At 45.6% G+C, this 20,495-nt stretch overlaps 1 protein-coding gene and 1 long non-coding RNA gene across 9 annotated transcripts in view; one reads left to right on the top strand and one right to left on the bottom strand.

Annotated features, from left to right (window-relative positions):
* GDPD4 (glycerophosphodiester phosphodiesterase domain containing 4) overlaps positions 1–9,465 on the bottom strand; it is a 38,999-nt gene extending 29,534 nt beyond the window's left edge. For both annotated transcript variants that reach the window (XM_063127253.1, XM_063127255.1), the window contains exons 1-2: positions 9,268–9,465; positions 2,095–2,198 (exon numbers count right to left, since the gene is read on the bottom strand). In XM_063127253.1, the coding sequence (XP_062983323.1) occupies positions 2,095–2,198; positions 9,268–9,465 (302 nt within the window). The remainder of the gene's footprint in view (positions 1–2,094; positions 2,199–9,267) is intronic.
* LOC134399312 (uncharacterized) overlaps positions 1–20,495 on the top strand; it is a 37,016-nt gene that overhangs the window by 7,120 nt on the left and 9,401 nt on the right. For 4 of the 7 annotated variants that reach the window (XR_010025492.1, XR_010025491.1, XR_010025497.1 and 1 more), the window contains exon 4: positions 6,057–6,227. This is a non-coding gene — a long non-coding RNA (uncharacterized LOC134399312). Of the gene's footprint in view, positions 1–2,141; positions 2,920–6,056; positions 6,228–9,215; positions 9,564–13,506; positions 13,798–20,495 lie in introns of those variants that run through there. The other 3 variants (XR_010025494.1, XR_010025495.1, XR_010025496.1) reach the window with 3 other exon arrangements.

The following is a 20,495-nucleotide window of genomic DNA, read 5'->3' as shown; positions in this document are numbered from 1 at the left end:
TGATGGGCACAGCGCTGAGCGCTGTGCCCAGTCTGCGGCTTTTTGCGGCTACTCGGAGTAGCCGCAAAAAACCACGGCCCTTGCTAGATGTTCTGCAGCCCCGGCCTCAGGCCGGGGCCGCAGAAAAGGTGCGCCATAAGCAACTTGGCTTATGGTGCGTTAGAGGAGGCTTCAGTGCGGCCTGGGCCTGGATTCCCCTGTGTGTCATCTGGATGCACAGCAGGGAAACCGGGTCTCAAAGCGCGCTAAGGCTTCGTCTAGCAAGGCCCTGAGACACACACACGCCCCTGAGGAAACCTTGAAGCATATTCTAGGGCATACATTTGATTCACGTGTTGGGCCTACCTTGCAGGGTTGGCTCCGGGGTTGAAGGGAACCATGGTAAAGTGTGCCTTCCTTCCATCAGTGGCCCCCTTCCCACCCCTGGCCCCTGACCTGGGCCTAATAATAATAATTTTATTAATAATAAATTATTATAATTCATTGAATCATAGAATAGTAGAGTTGGAGGGGGCCTCTAAAGCCATCGAGTCCAACCCCCTGCTCAATGCAGGAATCCACCCTAAAGCATCCCTGACAGACGGTTGTCCAGCTGCCTCTTGAATGCCTCTAGTGTGGGAGAGCCCACCACCTCCCTAAGTAACTGGTTCCATTGTCATGCCACTCTAACAGTCAGGAAGTTTTTCCTGATGTCCAGCCAGAATCTGGCTTCCTGTAACTTGAGCCCATTATTCCATCACACTCTGCGATGATCGAGAAGAGATCCCGGCCCTCCTCTGTGTGACAACCTTTCAAGTAGTGTGGAGCCAGTGTGGTATAGGGGCTAAAGTGTCAGACTGGGAGTTGGGAGATCCGGGTTCTAGTCTCCACTCGGCCATGGAAACCCACTGGGTTTCCATGGCTGAGTCACAGACTCTCAGTCACAGACTCTCAGCCCATCCTCCTCACAGGGTTGTTGTTGTGAGGATAAAAATGGAGAGGAGGAGGATTATGTACGCCGCCTTGGGTACCTTGGAAGACGACAGGCAGGATATAAATGCAAAAATAAATAAATATTTGAAGAGTGTTGTTATGTCTCCCCTCAGTCTTCTCAATGCTAAACAGGCCTGGTTCTTTCAGTCTCTCCTCATGGGGCTTTGTTTCCAGACCCCTGATCACCCTCGTTGCCCTCCTCTGAACCCCTTCCAGCTTGTCTGCATCCTTCTTGAAATGTGGTGCCCAGAACTGGACACAATACTCAATATAATTTTACACTGTAATGTCCTTCCGAGCTCTAGCACTAAGTGGCTTCCAGCTGCCATTTTGGAATATACCCCCCATGACCTGGACGTTGAAGCATTCTGGAGCACTCTTGGGAGGAAAAGATGGCCAACATACAACCCAGTGAGTGGAAGCTGCTTAGTGCCAGAGCACTGGGCAAGGTGGGGGCAGAGGGAATTTTACAAGTAAAATGTATTTTTAAAACATTTCTTAAATGGAACCACAGCAGGTTTGAAAGTGGGCCCGTTCAGAAGACACCTGTAAACCATGGCTTTAACCATGCAAGTTAAGCCAGAAAGCCAGGCCGTGTTCAGAAGACACCTTAAACCATGGTTTTAACCATGGTGAATAAGGCTTTTTGCTTTATTCACCATGGTTAAAGTCATGATTTAAGGTGTCTTCTGAACAAGGCCTGGCTTTCTGGCTTAACCACCGTGGTTAAAGCCATGGTTTAACGTGTCTTCTGAATGGGGCCTGTGCCTCATGGCGGTGTCAGGCTTGGTTCCTTCTCACCCTGCACCAACAGTGCACGCTAGAATTCACCCAGCACACCCCTGCAACTGTGGATTGCAGGGGAACGTAGGTAATAATAACAGGCAAACTGTTTTCCAGGAAGGTTTGAGCCTTTACTGCTTTTCCCACCGCAGAACCCTTGATAAGCTTCCAGGCTTTCTCAAGATGAGAGCCACCTCCTTAGACTGCAGTGTTTTGGCCGCTTGGGCCCAGTGATGTGGCACGGTGCACATATGCAGTGCTATTATTTCACCCACTCGAAGCAATAACCGTTTTGTTAACAAGCTCTCCTTTCGGAGGTCAGGAAACCAGGGCACTTACCCATCGAAGTTATGGTAATCATTCTTCGCTTCCACCCACATGTACAGAAAGGTGAACCAGAGGCTGAGTGTTAGAACCAACACTGTAAAAAATGCGCCTTCCCCCTACAAGCAAAAATTGGAGGAAAGGACGTTAAACTTAATCTTCCATATGGACCTCCGCAGACCCTTAGAAGTTGATGTGGATTCTGTGGTATACTGAATTAATCTTAAGGCGCCTGTAACAGAACAGTCTGGGTACCCCTGTCCCCCGCCTGATCCTTGCATTGTGTGGTTCAGTCCCACGGGACGTGGCTCTAGTTTTGTTCCATCTCTCTTTTGAGCCCTTAAGATACATTCAATATATCACAGATTGAGCCCTTTACACTGCTAAAACTGCAGGGGGTGCTCCGCAGGGCCTTCTTGGCTGTGGCACCAACCCTTTGGAATTCCTTTCCAAGGGAAACACAGGTCATTCATTTCATTTATTGCAGCAGAGAGGAATCTCCAGGCTGTGGACTGTTGGGAAAATTGCAACTTCATCTGCAAGTTACTGGAAGGGGCAGTGTGCAGTTAGTTCATGGGAATTTTGACCACAGCTAGCCTCAGGACCTCTATAGCCTACAATGTGGTTCCGTTATTTCTTCTTTTTGCTCCTCTACTTCCTTCCTCCCCTCCTTTTTCCCCCCTCTGACATCTGGGAGCACATGTGTTTGCTGTCTCGCTCCTGCTGGTGTGATAGAACACAAAATGGACGGAACAAACTCCTTTGAAACTTTACTCTGTACCTGCATTGTATATGCAAGAATACATGAGAGTAAAACTTTTTTCTTCTTCACTAAAGAAAGGTGTGGTCTTCTTTATTGTTCTAAGGCAGCCTTTGTGCATGTGAGACTGGTAAACACTTACTCAGTTTTGCCTTTTTGTTTTTTCTCTGCTAATTGCTGTTCTAACAGGAGCATTATTACTAAATAATCCCATAATGGAAGTTCCCCATCCAACCTGCAGAGGCTTTGGCCCTTCATGGGCACCTCCCACTGCTCAAGCCCTGCCCCAGGAGTCTACTGGGGGCATGGAAAGAGGGTGGGAATCCCCATTATCTCCAATCGTTTGTCAGAGATAACAACAGGATTCCCTGCCTCAAAGCCCCAGGGAAGCAGAGGAGAAAGGAATCCCCCTGTTATCTCCAATCAATGGTTGGAGATAACAGGAAATTCCTCTCCTGCTACTCACCCTCCCATTTGGTGGAGTGCAAGGGGCAACCTAAGAGCTGGGAAGTATGATGCTTCAGCTATGGACACCCTTACTGTAGCCAATAAATTAGGTACAATTTCTATATCAACTTTCCCACATCCCGGTCTATTTCAATAATTCAGCAATTCAACAATGGGTTCTTGTATTCTGTTAGCAATGATGTGATCCATATGCAGCAACATATTTTTGCAAAAAAATCGAAATGATGCTGCCATTCCAAAATATGTACAATAGGTCAGCAGGTATGTCACCACCCACACATACACACCACCAAGCATTGGTTCCCAATATAACATATAATAGGTTGTAATCTCTGGAATTCACTGCCACAGGATGTGGTGATGGCCACCAATTTGGATGGCTTTAAAAGGGGTTTGGGTAAATTCCTAGAGGAGAAGTCTATCAATGACTACTAGTCCTGATGGCTATATGCTACCTCCAGTATCAGAAGCACTACACTGTATACCACTTGCTGGGGAACATGGGCGGGAGGGTGCTGTTGCACTCATGCCCCGCTTGTGGATTTCCTGTGGGCAGCTGTTTGGCCACTGTGTGGACGGAATCCTGGACTAGATGGACCATTGGTCTGATCCAGCAAGGCTCTTCTGATGTTCTTTTCCAATGCTGGATATAAATAAAGCGTTGTAAATAATATCAGTAATGGGTTATGTATCCAATGCTGTCCTTCCATCCACAGAAGTCTCTGATCCAGCAGAGACGTCCATGAACGGAAGGGGAAGGAGGCAATTTTGCTGATTCTGCAATGTTTCATGTGCCATTCACTCCGCACAAAATCTGCTCTCGAAGTTTAGGGGACTCAGGAACAACATGGCCCCCGTCTTGAGGGTGCTGTGAGGCCTCAGGCTGCCACATTTGCGCTCCTTCCCGGCAACAGCACAGGAAGGGATGCAAGTGCGGAGTTGCCACCGGACTGAGCACCGGGGGGGGGGGGATGGAGGGCAAACGAGGCAGCCAGAGGGGGACAAAGGGAGGGACGTGTGACACCCAAACCACCTCTCCTCCCTCTGACCTCCCTCTGGCTGCCGGTTCCTCCCCCCCATTTTTATTTTTGTGTGTGTGTTTTTATCAGTATCTGCGCGGCTTCGCAGATACAGATAAAAAATAAATAAAAAGCCGGGGGGGGGGGGAGGAACGGGTCTCGTTCCTCTCTACCCCCCCCCCATTTTATTTATTTATTTATTTATAGAGAAGCACGGGGCTCTGCTGAGCTCCAGGAGGTCCGTCCCCTTCCCTGTCCACCCGATGGCGACCAATCAGGGGGCGCCATTGGCTGTGACATGCCACCACCGCCCAGAAAAGTCAGGGTAAGTACCTGACTTTTTTCCAGCGGAGTTTCTGGGGTTTGCCCCTTGATGGCTTCGCGATGGCGGCTGAGTCATGTAGATGGCCTGCCGCTAGTGGAAATCCATCCCAGGGCAAACCCTTCGTCAAGGCCAGCCCATGAAATGGGACATGGAATAGCACAGAAACGGGGAATTTGCAAAAATCACTGCTTTCCCCCATCCATTCCTGGAGGCTTTTACGGGATCCAAGTTTTCTGTAAATGGCAGGAGAGAATTGGATACAACCCAGGTGGTGATGATAAATGAGAGAGAGAGAGAGAGATTCCTTAAACTAGGGTGACCATATGAAAAGGAGGACAGGGCTCCTGTATCTTTAACAGTTGCATAGAAAAGGGAATTTCAGCAGGTGTCATTTGTATGCATGCCGCACCTGGTGAAATTTCCTCTTCAACACAACAGTTAAAACTGCAGGAGCTATACTGCAGCTATACTGTGACTAGATTTAAAAGAGGGCAGGGCACCTGCAGCTTTAACTGTTGTGATGAAGAGGAAATTTCACCAGGTTCTCCATATATACAAATGACACCTGCTGAAATTCCCTTTTTTATGCAACTGTTAAAGATACAGGTGCCCTGCCCTCTTTTAAATCTGGTCACTCTAGTATAGCTCCTGCAGCTTTAACTGTTGTGATGAAGAGGAAATTTCACCAGGTTCTCCATATATACAAATGACACCTGCTGAAATTCCCTTTTTTATGCAACTGTTAAAGATACAGGTGCCCTGCCCTCTTTTAAATCTGGTCACTCTAGTATAGCTCCTGCAGCTTTAACTGTTGTGATGAAGAGGGAATTTCACCAGGTTCTCCATATATACAAATGACACCTGCTGAAATTCCCTTTTCTATGCAACTGTTAAAGATACAGGAGCCCTGTCCTCCTTTTCATATGGTCACCCTACTTAAACACAACAGAACTGTGCCAAAGAATCAAAAAGCAATAAAAACTTCAAGACAACATAATTCTCAGTCAACGTGAAGTCAAACACTACTGTCACATTCTCCTTACTTCCCTCAGGGTGAGAACCCCTGGGGCATTATCAGAGTGGATTGATTTCAGTCCAGCCAATTGAAGCCACTGATTGAAATCCAGTTTCCCATATATTTCCTAAGAAATGGGGCAAATCTGACCGCTAAGGAATATTAATTTACAACTCAACAGTGTATTATTTACACGCTACAATGCCCCAGATAGATTGGGCTGCTTTATCTAATGTTTCAGATAACGTGCTTTTCATTCCTTCCAGAGCACAGTGTGCTTGCTTAGTATTTTTTACCTATTGAGGGAATTTCTTTAAAATAGTATTTCCCATGAGGCCCTTGACAAATTGTGGAACAGAGGACAATTTTGTCTTCTCTTCTTTTTTCCAGTGTTGGGCCTTTCGGCTTCTCTCTGCCGAAGTCCATTCCCACCCTCACAAAAACAAACAAAAATTTAAAGCCCAGGACTCGTCAGTTGAAGCAAGGCCTAATATGTTGGCCGATTAGAGTGGCTTAATTTCATCAGGTGAAAACGAAATGCTGGTGTTCGTGAAATAGAGGGTGAGTACTCATATTTGTGTCATGATCAAATGGGTTCGTCACTTGCATAAAAAAGCTCCTTTTACGGCAACGTATCAGGTAGATGGCATTGATTCAGAGATTGGTCTTGTTCACATACAATGCTAAACCACAGTTTAGAGTTACAGCTGTGACCCTCAAGAAATTCCACCTCCCCTCTATTTTCAACTAACCGCAGTTTGTCTTTATATCCAAACTGGGAACTGCAGTTAGTATTAACTATGGTTTATTGGGTAAACTTTATTCAAACAAGCCAGGATCATCATAGTTAAAACTAACCATGGTTTCTCCCAGTTCAGACATACCAGCAAAGCAAATGCTTCTGATTTTCTCCTCACGGTCACCCAGGAGAGCCAAAAGGGAGCACTCCAGCACAAGGCTATGATTTAAAGATATATGCAAACTGGCTTGTTAACTTATTTTTTAAGGAACTAAGCAGTTGCATTTTTTTAATCAGCTTTAATTTTAACAAATCAGGTTTTGCGGAGGGGGATTTAAATTGATTTGTATCCACGCTGAAAAACATTTTCCCAGAGCTTGGCTTAGTTTGGCTTTGTTCAGTAAATCTGAAAGACTTGTGGCTAAGGTGGCCACTTACACATTGTGTAAAGAGGAAATGCATCACTGAGAATGCATTTGCATAACATTTGCATGGGCAAATTTGCATAACATTTGCATATGCAGCATGCAAATTTAGAAATTGTTATTATTATAGTTTCAATAGAAATACAATGCATCTCGCCACAGTGAGAAAGACTATGGCCAGGGGAGCCGTGGGCCTACTCCGTCTACTTGTCAGGTATAGGCCTTGTACCTAGTGGTTAGAATTATTAGGAAATGTTTTGGGAATGTCAAATGTTCCCTGCAAGCTTATCTCTGTAACCTGCCCCAGGACCTCCACTTCCCTTACTCGGCTTCGTCCTTTTTCTTCTGCTGCCCCTTACGCCTGGAACGCTCTTCCAGAACCCTTGAGAACTACAAACTCAATCACAGCTTTTAAAACTCAGCTAAAAACTTTTCTTTTCCCTATAGCTTTTAAATATTGAGTTTGTTCTAACTCCATACTGTTAGCTTCACCCTACCCGGTGCCTGTTCACACTTCCCTATGCCTGTTTGCATTCTCCTTCCCTCTTTATTGTTTACTACAACTTTATTAGATTGTAAGCCTATGCGGCAGGGTCTTGCTATTTACTGTGTTATCTGTACAGCACCATGTACATTGATGGTGCTATATAAATAAATTAATAATAATAATAATAATAATAATAATAATAATAATAATGGGAGTAGATGGTTCACTCCTTTGCTTCGGCCTTGAAGTAGCTGATTCTCTGGGAACTTTGGAAAAGGTTGGGGGACACTCTTTGAAGTGGGTTGTAACACCCTGCCCTCTTGGCACGTGGGCAAGGTTTACAGGTCAGAGGACCTGTCTGTCAAGTGGCTTTGAATAGGCCTTAAAGTAGGGTGACCATATGAAAAGGAGGACAGGGCTCCGTTATCTTTAACAGTTGTATTGAAAAGGGAATTTCAGCTGGTGTCATTTGTATATATGGAGAACCTGGTGAAATTTCCTTTTCATCACAACAGTTAAAGCTACAGGAGCTATACTGCAGCTATACTGTGACCAGATTTAAAAGAGGGCAGGGCACCTGCAGCTTGAACTGTTGTGATGAAGAGGGAATTTCACCAGGTGCGACATGCATACAAATGACACCTGCTGAAACTCCCTTTTCTATGCAACTGTTAAAGATACAGGAGCCTTGTCCTCCTTTTCATATGGTCACTCTACCTTAAAGGCTGGTGCAAAGCTGAAAAGTTTTGCTAGTTTTCATCTCTCGATGCCACGCCTTTACCTCCCACCTGCTTTGGATTCCATCTCCGCTCGCACATGGACGTTCTGCTATTTGGACTTTGGATATCTAAGAACTGTGCCATGAAAAGTAGTGAGGCTTTTCATAGACTTGGACTTGCATATGCTGTGGATTCCGTGTTCGTGCCCCGACTCAGGTGGCAAGGAGTTCCCAGTCCTTAGCAGAAGGATGGGACTCCTGAGCGTGAGGCTCAGGGTAACGGGGTCAGCTCAGTAGTGGTAGGCTGAGACTAACAAGTGTGTGACGGATCTCTCTGCCTGGCTCTGGTGGCTCAGAGCAACCTTTCCTGGGACTTCGTTTTAGGAAGTTTGTTTTGGCCATGTCCCTTTGAGTGGCCAACATATGCGGCATCTGGAGAAGCTCAAAGCTGTAATTGGCCTACCCTATTCACACACACACACACACACAAGTGTTTGCCTTAAGGATCGTTTCAGCCTAAAGCTTCCTAACCATCGTTCAGCTTTAAGTGTGTTTTGGAGACTCTGTAACCATTAAACTTGTCTACTGTGTGATTTCCTCAATAAAAGAAGTCTCACTGGTGTGAGTGTCTCGTGTCAGCTTGCCAGCATGTGTGAATGCCAGAGGGAATAGCAAGAACACGACATTACTGTCCAGGTGGTAACTGTTACTAGGCAACGTCAAGGGCCCGGCCTGCTCTCCTTTCTTAGGAGGATTCTTTATCTTTAAACAGGACTTGGCCCTGATACAGCCCTTAGAGGACACCTTCAGACAGCTCTTCAAATAGAGGACTGTCCTCTGTGAAGTAGGACACCTGGCCACCCTATGTATGGCACTGTATTTACCTGCAAATATACCTGCAGGGCATAGCTCAAGGAAAACAGCACAGCACTCCCAGCAAGGAAGCAGGTCTGCTGCAAACATCACATCCCCAAAGAGGCACTCGAGTAGCGAAGGCTGGTGGCTCCAATGTCAGCGGGGCGGCGAACCCGTTCCGGGTTTCATTCAGAACCAGTCCACCCCTTGGATGGCTCCTTTGGAGTTCTAACTGGTTCTGACTGAAACCCAGAGCGGATTCACCGCCCCAAAGGGCCTGAAGTTCTGTAGCCCAACTTAACACCATTTCCTTTAAAATCCATAGAAATCAAGGCGCTCAAACGGCTTCTTAAAAAAGAGGGGAAATCCACATTTACCATGCCACAACAGCAGTGCCCTGGTTCAACATTTTTGGGCTGGTAGGACTTCCACCGACAGCTGTAGAATCCTACCAGACAGGCAATGAAGTTCTTGTGTTCGCACTGACGGAGTAATCGTTGGCGAGTTTTCGTCCACTTCCCAAACCTAGCTTTCTTGATAGTGATATTGCCATCATCCATTTTCGGGGCTTCCATCTCATCTTCCTCCTGAAAGGAGAAACTTTAATAAGTCAAAAGATGTTTGCTCAAGGATTTCAGCTTTCGTTTTAAAATAGTCAAGTTTCTAGCTCTTATTGTTTTCTTATGTACATCTTTGTGTTTGTTTCTTGGAGGGATTTTATGCAGCTTTTATGGCCAGCTTCCAAAATAGTTACCATAAAAAAATAAACAACAATCAACAATTAAAAAATATGAGAGAGAGAGAGAGAGAGAGAGAGAAGCCAAAAACAAATAGCTTGTAGCTGAGATATGCTTGAAGGTATGTGAGCAAAACCTGCTGAAATTTCACAATGCAGAGGGGAAGGTCAAACCACCAGGCATGTTTAGTTCAGAGAAGAGAAGGTTGAGGGGAGAGATGAGAGCACTCTTCAAATACTTAAAAGGTTGTCACACAGAGGAGGGCCAGGATCTCTTCTTGATCCTCCCAGAGTGCAGGACACGGAATACTGGGCTCAAGTTACAGAAAGCCAGATTCCGACTAAACATCAGGAAAAACTTCCTGACTCTTAGAGCAGTATGACAATGGAACCAATGACCTAGGGAGGTGGTGGGCTCCCCCACATGAGAGGCATTCGAGAGGCAGCTGGACAACCATCTGTCAGTGATGCTTTAGGGTGGATTCCTGCAATGAGTAGGGATTTAGATTCGATGGCCTTATAGGCCCCTTCCAACTCTACTATTCTATGATTCGCTTATTATACAGCAAATCCATGATCTGGTTGTCTGGACGTTTTTTAAAAAACACACACACACACACACACTGAAATACAACCATAAGCGGGGTTACGAATTTGTTAGGAGCAACAGTTCCAGAGGAGTGCATTTATTTATTTATTTATTTATTTATTTATTTATTTAAAACATTTATATCCCGCCCTATATCACTAAGATCTCAGAGTGGCGTACAGATAAAAGCATACAGTATAAAACAGGTTCGTCCTTTCACTTTGCAAGGATGCGCAAACACTCTCAAAGTCATTAGAGTATAGCCAGAATATAGGTAAGATTAAGAGCATGAGAGAGAGAGAGAGAGAGAGAGAGAGAGAGTCCCACAGACACTCGGGCTGAAATAGGTCCCCAATTCCTGGGCTAGAGAAATATCTGCTTGTCTTGTGTACCCAAAGAAGCTGTTTGACCCTCCGGTTGAGTCCAAAGCCAGGTTCCCATCACTGATACAAACTAAACCTGTGGGGGCTTGCTTATTTATTTATTTAAAATATTACTTGGGCAAAAGCCCTCCCAAGGTGGCATACAACAACAAAACACATAAAACCACTACAGTATTAAGAGTGAAAAAAGCGCAATAAAACAGTAAGGGCATCATCAGATGAGCACTTTATTGCACACTCGTTACTGTCCACTCTGTTTTCTGCTCATCCTTTTGATGCCAACGTCCACCTCCCGCACGTCTTCTGCCCACTCTGGTCTTAAAAGTTAAAGCTGCAGGAGCCCTACCCTCTTTTTTATCAGGTCACTCTAATATAGCTCCTGCAGCTTTAACTGTTGTGATGAAGAGGGAATTTCACCAGGTGCTGCACGCAGACAAACAACACCTGCTGAAATTCCCTTTTCTCTACAACTGTTAAAGATACTAAAGATACAGGAGCCCTGTCCAACTTTTCATAGGGTCACTCTATCGGGGTAAGTCCCCGACTTTTCAGCCTAGCATCTTCTCCTCTTTGCCCCAGGGTGGCTTTGAATCTGCAGCTGCGTCATCTAACCAACACACGTGTGGATTTGAAGCAGTGATTTCTTAAACAGAAATGTGTACAGGACCATTGTGTTTTATCACAGAGGCATCCCACAAGGAATGCTTTATTAAGTTCCCTTAAGCCCAATTGAGCAAGAAATTACTCTTAATGCTTTAGAAAGGAATTCTTTGTTGACGTCAGGTCACATACCTCACCGAACTTCTCTGAGCCAGATACAAAGTCACGGATGAGCTGTCGCCTGCCCTATAGGGTTTATTCTCTCCTGTTTGTGGAAATAAATACCCAGTTTAAATACCCAATATAAGCTTCGTGGCTTTGCTGTGTACAGAATGCTCAAGGCATTGACACCAAATCTAGTTCACAGCTCATACCCCTTCGCCTCTGGGCCACAAAGTTCTATGAGAGAAGACAGGAGCTGAAAACCCCATCCTGTCAGGCACTTAGTTAAGATTGACAATCAACCAAAAAAACACTGCCTGAGATGGGTGGGTGGGTGTGTGTGTGTGTGTGTGTGTGTGTGTGTGTGTGTGTGTGTGTTGTGTGGGTGGGTGTTGGCTTTTGGCCTAGTCACCAGAATGTTTTTCTTTAAAAATCAGAATTTGGGGTTGACTGCCAGCTATATTTTTTAAAAAATTGCAATTTTTAATTTGTGTGTTATTTATTTATCTAGGGCGACCCTATGAAAAGGAGGACAGGGCTCCTGTACCTTTAACAGTTGTATTGAAAAGGGAATTTCAACAGGTGTCCTTTGTATATATGGAGAACCTGGTGAAATTCCCTCTTCATCACAACAGTTAAAGCTGCAGGAGCCCTGCCCTCTTTTGTATCTGGTCATTCTAATATAGCTCCTGCAGCTTTAACTGCTGTGATGAAGAGGGAATTTCACTAGGTTCTCCATATATACAAATGACACCTGCTGAAATTCCCTTTCCTGTGCAACTTTTAAAGATACAGGAGCCCTGTCCTCCGTTTCATAGGGTCACCCTAATTTATCTGAACAAATCCCAGCAACGTATTTTTCACTTTGTGGATGTGCTTGAACTGTGTAACCCAATGGAACCTCCAGCCTGCAGGCCAATCCCAGCCCACCAAGCCTCTCCAACCAGCCCACGAAGGCCCCTCCCCTCCCTAAAGCCCTGCCTCTTAAGGGGAGGAGCAAGGGAAGACAGCTCCATTGGGAGCCACCACTTCAAAGCCCCTGGACCTTAAAGTGAAAGTTTCTGAAGGCTTCCCTCACCCATTGATTTTTGTGGTGGGAAAGGTAAAGAAAGCCTGCTCAGGACCTGCTGCCTCAAGGCACATGGAGTACCTTGAGGTAGGGCTCCTAATAGAGTAGTTCCTTATTTCCCCTTTCTTCAGCTCTTTGCTGAGCAATTGGGAGGGGGAAATCTCCCCTCCCTGCCATCTCCCCCACACACACAAACACCTTGCTCCTGCCACCTCTTGGAAACAGATGAGCAGTGGCAAAGAGGGCTCTGTTTCACTAGTCCAACTGAACTGAGAGCCAGTGTGGTGTAGTGGTTAGAGCATTGGACTGAGACTCAGGAGATCAGGATTCTAGTCCCCTTGAAAGCTCACTAGGTGACTTTGGACCAGTCACTGGCTCTCAACCTAACCTACCTCACAGGCTTGTTGTGAAGATACAATGGAAAGAGGGAGGATTGTGTAGGCGGCCTTGCGATCCTTAGAGGAAGTATGAATCTAACAAACAAACGAACAATGTCATTTTCAAACTGCCCTTCCCATCCTAACGTTCAACCGAAATCTACTCTCCTGAAACGTACGCCCCTGAGTTCTAGCCCTGCCCTCTGGCGCAGCAGAGCACAAGCCTTTGGCCTCTTCCGTACGACAGCCCTTACGGCCTTTGACGTGTTCTACCATGTGCCCTGCTCAGCCTTCTCCCCTCTGATGTAAACATAGCCAATTCCGCCAACCTTTTCTCAGTGGACTCGTTTTCCATACCACAAACTATCTTTGTTGCCTTCCTCTGAAACCCGTCCCAGTTTGTCTACACCTTTCCTAAAGTGTGGCGCCTAGAATTGGACACAGTGGGCGAGTGCGAGAAGAAAACAGAGATTATTCCTCATGACTTGGGAATGACAATTGTATTTGTGCGGCCTAAAATCGAGTAGACGGCACGTAGCCAGATGGACCGAAGGCCTATCGTGTTTTCTCACCCTTCATGTATTCCTATGAAGAGTGTGAATATGACAGGCGAGACGCACGTTCCTAAAATTACGTGTTTTACTTAAGTGACTGCTCTTGGTTTATTTGAAACTGTCTATATGTTGAAATCCTGAATTAGGATTCTGGTTACGTTTCCATGGATTTACTAATTGCTGAGGAGCTGGATGAATCAGAAGACTCAGCAGAGAACTTAAAGGTCAACGTTGCACTTGGACATTGATGTCATGATTGAATAATTGGTAAATTGATTGTTTCAATTAAGGGATTGCAAGCAGTTGCATCACTGTACAGTTAGCCTATAAAAAGAAATGTATTCCCATGTACATGTATCACTCCATCAGAAAGTATCAGAGCTGTATTGACTGACCGTATGTAAGTATTTGTATTTGTGATTGCCATAACTAAATTATATTTTATATGCCAGTAAAGGTTTGTTTAAACCAATTGAAAATCTCAGTCTTAATCTGTGTCTGTGCTGACTTTGCTGGAAACCGTTGCAAATACTCTGCTATAAGGTTATTGGCCAGAAGCCCAGTCTGGCAATAACTAAATAAGGTTGTATATAAACCACCATATCGCAATACTATAAACTGCATAAGGAACTGTGATTATGAGCAGAGTATACCTTTTATAATAATATAAAATAACACTTTCAGAAGTACCTAATGCAGTTTGCTTTCCTCCTATAGACAGAAGCACAGATATCCCCCGCCCCGAGCTATTTAATCCAGAACAAAATGAGCTGATCAAACGAATGCACCTTTAGAAGCTGGTTCCATTCCTTGTTCAAAACCCAATTTACCTTGACTTCTTCTTAGCCCAACATCTCAATTGATCTTCCTGCTGAGAACGGGGCGTCTCTGTACTCAGAGACTACTGGATCAGCAATCAACTGTCATGGAACGTTCTATTGCCTTCCTTCTTCCCATGGAAGAAGCTTTGCTATCAGTTTCTCGCCCAGCCCAGTCCCAGCTCTCTTAGGCTGTTTCTACAGCAGCCTTTTCCCCACAGGATCTACACCAAACAGGATATTCCACTATGAAAGCGGTATGAAGGCGGTAACAAGGGAGAGGGCCTTTTCAGTGGTGGCCCCCCCCCCCAATTATGGAATGATCTCCCCGACGAGGCTCACCTGTCGCCAACATTGTTATCTTTTCGGCACCAGGTTAAGACCTTGCTCTTCTCCCAGGCATTTAACAGCATTTAACAACATATGCTGCGTTTGATTGTTTTTATCGGATCCCAGAATAGCTGGTTTTATAAGGATACTGTTGTTTTTATGCTTTTTATGTTTTAAACTTTGTATATCTATTTTTAATGTTCACTGTTTTTAACTTTTGTAAACCGACCAGAGAGCTTCGGCTATGAGGTGGTATATAAATGCAATAAATAAATATAAATAAATAAAGTGGTATATAAAAGGCAGGAGCCACACTACTGCTTTATAGCAGTATTGAAGTGCACTGCAGGATCTACACCATTGCTTTATAGTGTTACTGAAATGCACTGACAACTGTTTATTTATTTATTTATTTATTTAGAATATTTATATACCGCTCCTCATTGAAAAAAATTCGGAGCGGTGTACAAGGTAAAATGAAAATAAAAACAGAATAAAACAGTTAAAACAAAATTTAAAAAGAAGCAAAACAACAACAACACAGAAATCCAAGGCTGCATGTTAAAGAAAGGCTTCTTGGAATAAAGATGTTTTCAGGAGGCGCCGAAAGGAGTACAAGGTTGGAGCCTGCCTGACCTCCAGAGGCAGGGAGTTCCACAGGAGGGGGGCCATGTTGGGACCCATGACACATCTACACCAAGCAGGATATAACACTATGAAAGCGGTATATGGTCTGTGTCTATGGGCCCCAAAAGTTGTCAGTGCACATCAGTACCGCTATAAAGCAGTGGTGTGGCTCCTGCCTTTTATATACCGCTTTCATAGTGGAATATCCTGCTTGGTGTAGATGAGCCCCAAATGACACACAGGGGATCCTGGGAGCAGGCAAGGATGTTCCCTCCATTTCCCTGGGATAATCCTTAGGTGTAGAAAGGGCCTTAATCATAATGATTGATGCTCTCACTATTTTTTATTTATTTATTTAAGTATTTTTATGCCACCATTCAGCCAAAAAAGGCTCTCACGGCGGCTTACAAAAGTATTTCTTGACAGTCCCTGCCCACAGGCTTACAATCTAAAAGACATGACACAAAAGGAAAGGGGATTGGGAGGGAGGAGGAGGGTGGGGGAAAGGAAAGCAAACTCAGGCACTACAATCTTAGTTGGAAAGTTCAGCAGTTACAGTTGGTAGCAGGAGGGAGGGGGCTCTCAGCTGGAGCTGGACCCAGGCATGGTGGAGAGGTGCCTGGCTGCTGCTTCCTCCCTCTCTGGTAGCCTCTGCAGTTACAGCTGGTACGCTATGCCTTGCAGCTGATGCTTGGACTGAGCCTCCTGGACTGAGCATCTATCCTGAACACCAACGTATACATTCAGTGGCATCAAGGGATGCAGCTTTGCCTAAAGTAGACTATACCTTTGAGACTTTGGGCAGGACAGCTCAAGTTTGAACACTCCCTCACAGGGGTCAAAAAATGACCGTTGGGAGCGGTCATTAGGGGATTTGGAGCTAAATCCCATCAATACGCTGATGACACACAGCTCTATCTCCCTGTGACAACTGAATCAGGTGAGGCTGTGCAGGTCCTGGACCAGTGCCTAGACTCAGTAATGGGCTGGATGAGGGCCAATAAACTGAGACTGAGTCCTGGCAAGACAGAAACCCTGTGGGTGAGTGGTTCCCGAGTCCGGGAGACAGGCTCATTGCCTGTTCTGGATGGGGTTGCTCTGCCTCTGAAAGAAGAGGTTCGTAGTTTGGGGGTACTCTTAGACCCATTTCTGTCATTGGAGGCTCAAGTAGCCGCCACGGCTCGGAGTGCCTTTTACCATCTTCGGTTGGTTCGCCAACTACGGCCTCTCCTGGACAGGGACAGCTTGACCACGGTGGTACAGGCATTGGTAACCTCAAGATTGGATTACTGCAACGCGCTCTATGTGGGGCTGCCCTTGAAGCTGCTCCGGAAGCTGGAGCTAGTGCAGAATGCTGCAGCTCGGCTGTTGTCTGGAGCTGCCCCTTTCCAGCAAGTAACTCCTCTGCTGAGGGAGCTGCACTGGCTGCCTATTCGCTACCGGGCCAGGTTTAAGGTTCTGGTACTTGTGTACAAAGCCCCAAACAACTTGGGACCAGGATACCTGAGAGAGCGCCTTCTCCCTTACCAACCTGCCCGGTCACTGAGGTCATCCGAGGGCCTGCTCCTGGTGGTTCCACCTAGATCCATCCTCCGATTGGAATCTACCAGGGGAAGAGCCTTCAGCGTGGTGGCCCCCCTCCTGTGGAATTCCCTGCCTCTGGAGGTCAGGCAGGCTCCGACCTTGTAATCTTTTCGGCGCCTCCTGAAAACATCTTTATTCCAAGAAGCCTTTCTTTAACATGCAGCCTTGGATTTCTGTGTTGTTGTTGTTTTGCTTCTTTTTAAATTTTGTTTTAACTGTTTTATTCTGTTTTTATTTTCATTTTTACCTTGTACACCGCTCCGAAATTTTTCAATGGGGAGCGGTATATAAATATTCTAAATAAATAAATAAATAAAGAGCTGTCACCCAGTTAAAAAAAATCCCACAGATGGGGAAGCAGGAATCATTGTTCTAAATGTGGGGGGAACATGTTTTATTTTTAGAATATGTCATAGTCGATGTTCCCTGTTCGTAGAATGCAGTAGAGATTCTCCTTACATCTGCATTTGTATAAGTTCTTGTATTTAATAATAATAATAAAAAAACATTATAAAAATCAAAAGAGGGAAGAAGTATCGAGATAGTTCTTTCAGAAACGAAGGCCACAGCTAGACCTAAGGTTTATCCTGGGATCATCCAGGGTTCGCCCCTGCCTGAGCACTGGATCCCCTGTGTGTCACCTAGGTGAACTGGTTTGACCCCTGGATGATCCAGGGATAAACCTTAGGTCTAGCTAAGGCCATAGAATCATAGAATAGTAGAGTTGGAAGGGGCCTATAAGGCTGTCGAGTCCAACCCTCATCCTACAGGTTTGCTTTTTTGGCTATGGAATACTCATCTAGAGTATTGCGTCCAGTTCTGGGCTCCACACTTCAAGAAGGATGCGGACAAGCTGGAGCGGGTTCAGAGGAGGGCAACCAGGATGATCAGGGGTCTGGAAGCAAAGCCCTATGAGGAGAGACTGAAAGAACTGGGCATGTTTAGCCTAGAGAAGAGAAGACTGAGGGGAGACATGATAGCACTCTTCAAATACTTAAAAGGTTGTCACACAGAGGAGGGCTAGGATCCCTTCGCAATCCTCCCAGAGTGCAGGACACGGAATAATGGGCTCAAGTTATAGGAAGCCAGATTCCAGCTGGACATCAGGAAAAACTTCCTGACTGTTAGAGCAGTACGACAATGGAACCAGTTACCTAAGGAGGTGGTGGGCTCTCCCACACTAGAGGCTTTCACAATTCAGCTGAACAACCATCTGTCAGGGGTGCTTTAGGGTGGATTCCTGCATGGAGCAGGGCATTGGACTCGATGGCCTTAGAGGCCCCTTCCAACTCTACTAGTCTATAATTCTATGATTCTATGAATCTGAGAAGGAGACTTAAAAACCCTGAAACTTCATGTCAAGTACTTCATCTTGGCAACACCAGTGCTCAAACTGATACCACATGTCCTCTTTTACAGAGGACAGTCTTGTGTTTGAACAGCTGTGAGAGGACAATCCTATATTTGAAGATATTGGCCTGTCTTCACACCACCGCTTCGCCACTCCTTCCTCTGAAACCTCACGCTACTGGGTACTGGATCCTGCCCCTGCCCTCTTCCAGGTCTTCCAGCGACCAATCACCGGGCACTGTCCGCCCCCGACTCGATGCCGGAGCAAGGGCACACAGTGGAAGGGACATGACCTCGCTCTGAAGAAAAAAATCTGAATAAGTCCCCGACTTTTTTTTTACAATGCAGCTTCAGGGAAAAGTGGCTGTGAATTGGCGGCTGTGTCATATAACTGCCGCAGTGCCGATTTGCAGCCACTGTGGATAAAGAGGACATTTAGGCAACCCCCTGGGTTTGAGAGATAATCACAGTCTACCAGCCACCCCTTTGAATATTAACGCCACGGCGGGAAGGCACCGTGGCTTGCCATGTTGCACAAACCCAACAGGGGTGGCTTATGCGAGGCTTTAAGAATGCTGAAACAGCCATAGCTTATACGAGGGTTGTTTAAACCTCGTATAAGCCACCCTTGCCGGGCTCGCATGGCACGACAAGCCACAGCAAATATTCAGAAGGGCAGACGGCATACGCCACAACCCACCATGGCTTAAATAAGCCGCGGTGAGCTGCGGCAATTGTGTGAACTGCCCGTCCTTTGTTTGAAGATCTGTCTGCTCCACGTCTGGTTAAAAGATCAAGAATTCAGAGAAGGGAAAGCAGAGGGGAAATTGCCCAGCCAGAGTTTGCATCTGGCTAGCAGACCGAGCGGGCAGGTAACATGGGTCACCTAACCACAGTTTTCCCCGCTATGTTGAAATAGCTCTACCTTTCCTTTTCAGCAAACCCAGGTGAGGCAGTGGCTGTTCTGAACCAGTGCCTGACAAAATTAGACCGACTCTGGACACCAAATTAAGTCCAGAAAAGACCGGAGTTGGTTGGACAAGACCCATCAGAAGCCTCTAAATCAGACTTCCCCAACCTGGTGTCCTCCAGATGTGTTGGACTACAACCCCATCATCCCTCAGCCAAGAGGCATGCTGGATGGGAATTGTAGCTTAACACATCTGGAGGACTCCAGGTTGGGGAAATCTGGTCCAGATCTTGACATTTGGTGATGGCCACCAGTTCTCCAGGATGTACCATGGATGTTCTGTGATCTACATCCGTAGTCTTCAACTGGTGGGTTGCGGCCCAAAAGCGGGTCACAAGATCTGTCCAGATGGGTTATGGCAAAGCTGTTTCCACCATGCTGGGCAACTGTGAAATTGTGAAAGTGGGTCCCATGTTGCATGTTGGGAGTCCGAGGTGGGTCTTGGCTCTGGATTGTTTGAAGGCCATTGATCCACGCAATCCCTACAGCCTCTGTCCCCACAGATAAAGTCCTCCCAATGGTCCCCTTCCACTTACAGTAAGTTATACAAAGAGAAAACAGTAGGGAAGTGCCCATTCATGACATATAGGCCAAATAGTGGAGTCTAAGGCTTCCAGTCCCTGGTTCTCAGCAGTGATGTCATCACCACGCGCCAGGCCTAATGCCAGGGGCATTTCAGAATTCCAAATTACCAACATCTTCCCTCCTTCCTTCATATATATATATATATATATATATATTAACCCAGCCCTTCAAATTTTCTGAATTAGACTGAGAAAATTTGTCCAGCTCTAATTCAAGTCAGTTGCTGTCTAATTATTGACTTATCCACAACACATCCCCAAATCTCTCAGTGCTGAATGAATCAGTTACATGAACCGGTTGCAAATCTAAGATTCAACATTAAAAAAAATCTGCTCCCCCACTTTATGCACTTCCCTCGATGGGGTTTTTTAAATCACATTACAAACATACACACACACAAATTATTTATTTATTACATTTTTATACCGCCCAATAGCCGAAGCTCATAAAGAGGACATAGCCTTGACCCACACGGAGCATAATTTGAACTCAGGTCTCCTAAAAAAAAGTCCAACTTGGTCTTTTCCCTTTCTTTCTTGTTACTGGAGTTTTAAAAGTACTTTGCTGCAGAAAGGGTGTTTGTGGAACAATTCTCCTACTATCATTTTCCTCCTGGATTTGCAGCAGAAATCACCCTGGGTTGTTGTTTTTAAAACGTGCGCCCTATAAAAATAGATCAACTTCTTGAGTTTAGGCCTCCAACAGCAAGTAAAAGTCAACCCACGCCTTTCAATTATCAGCTTCCGTGACAAGGTGGGGAACCAGGTGATGAGACTCTACGGCTTTACCCAGATGTTAATGTTTCACAGATTATTTCGCCTGACATCAAGCGCTCTCTTTACAAGCCGACCGATGGCTCCTTGCCTGGAGT

Source organism: Elgaria multicarinata, chromosome 5, assembly GCF_023053635.1.
Source record: "Elgaria multicarinata webbii isolate HBS135686 ecotype San Diego chromosome 5, rElgMul1.1.pri, whole genome shotgun sequence".
Lineage (NCBI taxonomy): Eukaryota > Metazoa > Chordata > Lepidosauria > Squamata > Anguidae > Elgaria > Elgaria multicarinata.
This window is presented reverse-complemented; position numbering and strand designations above follow the sequence as displayed.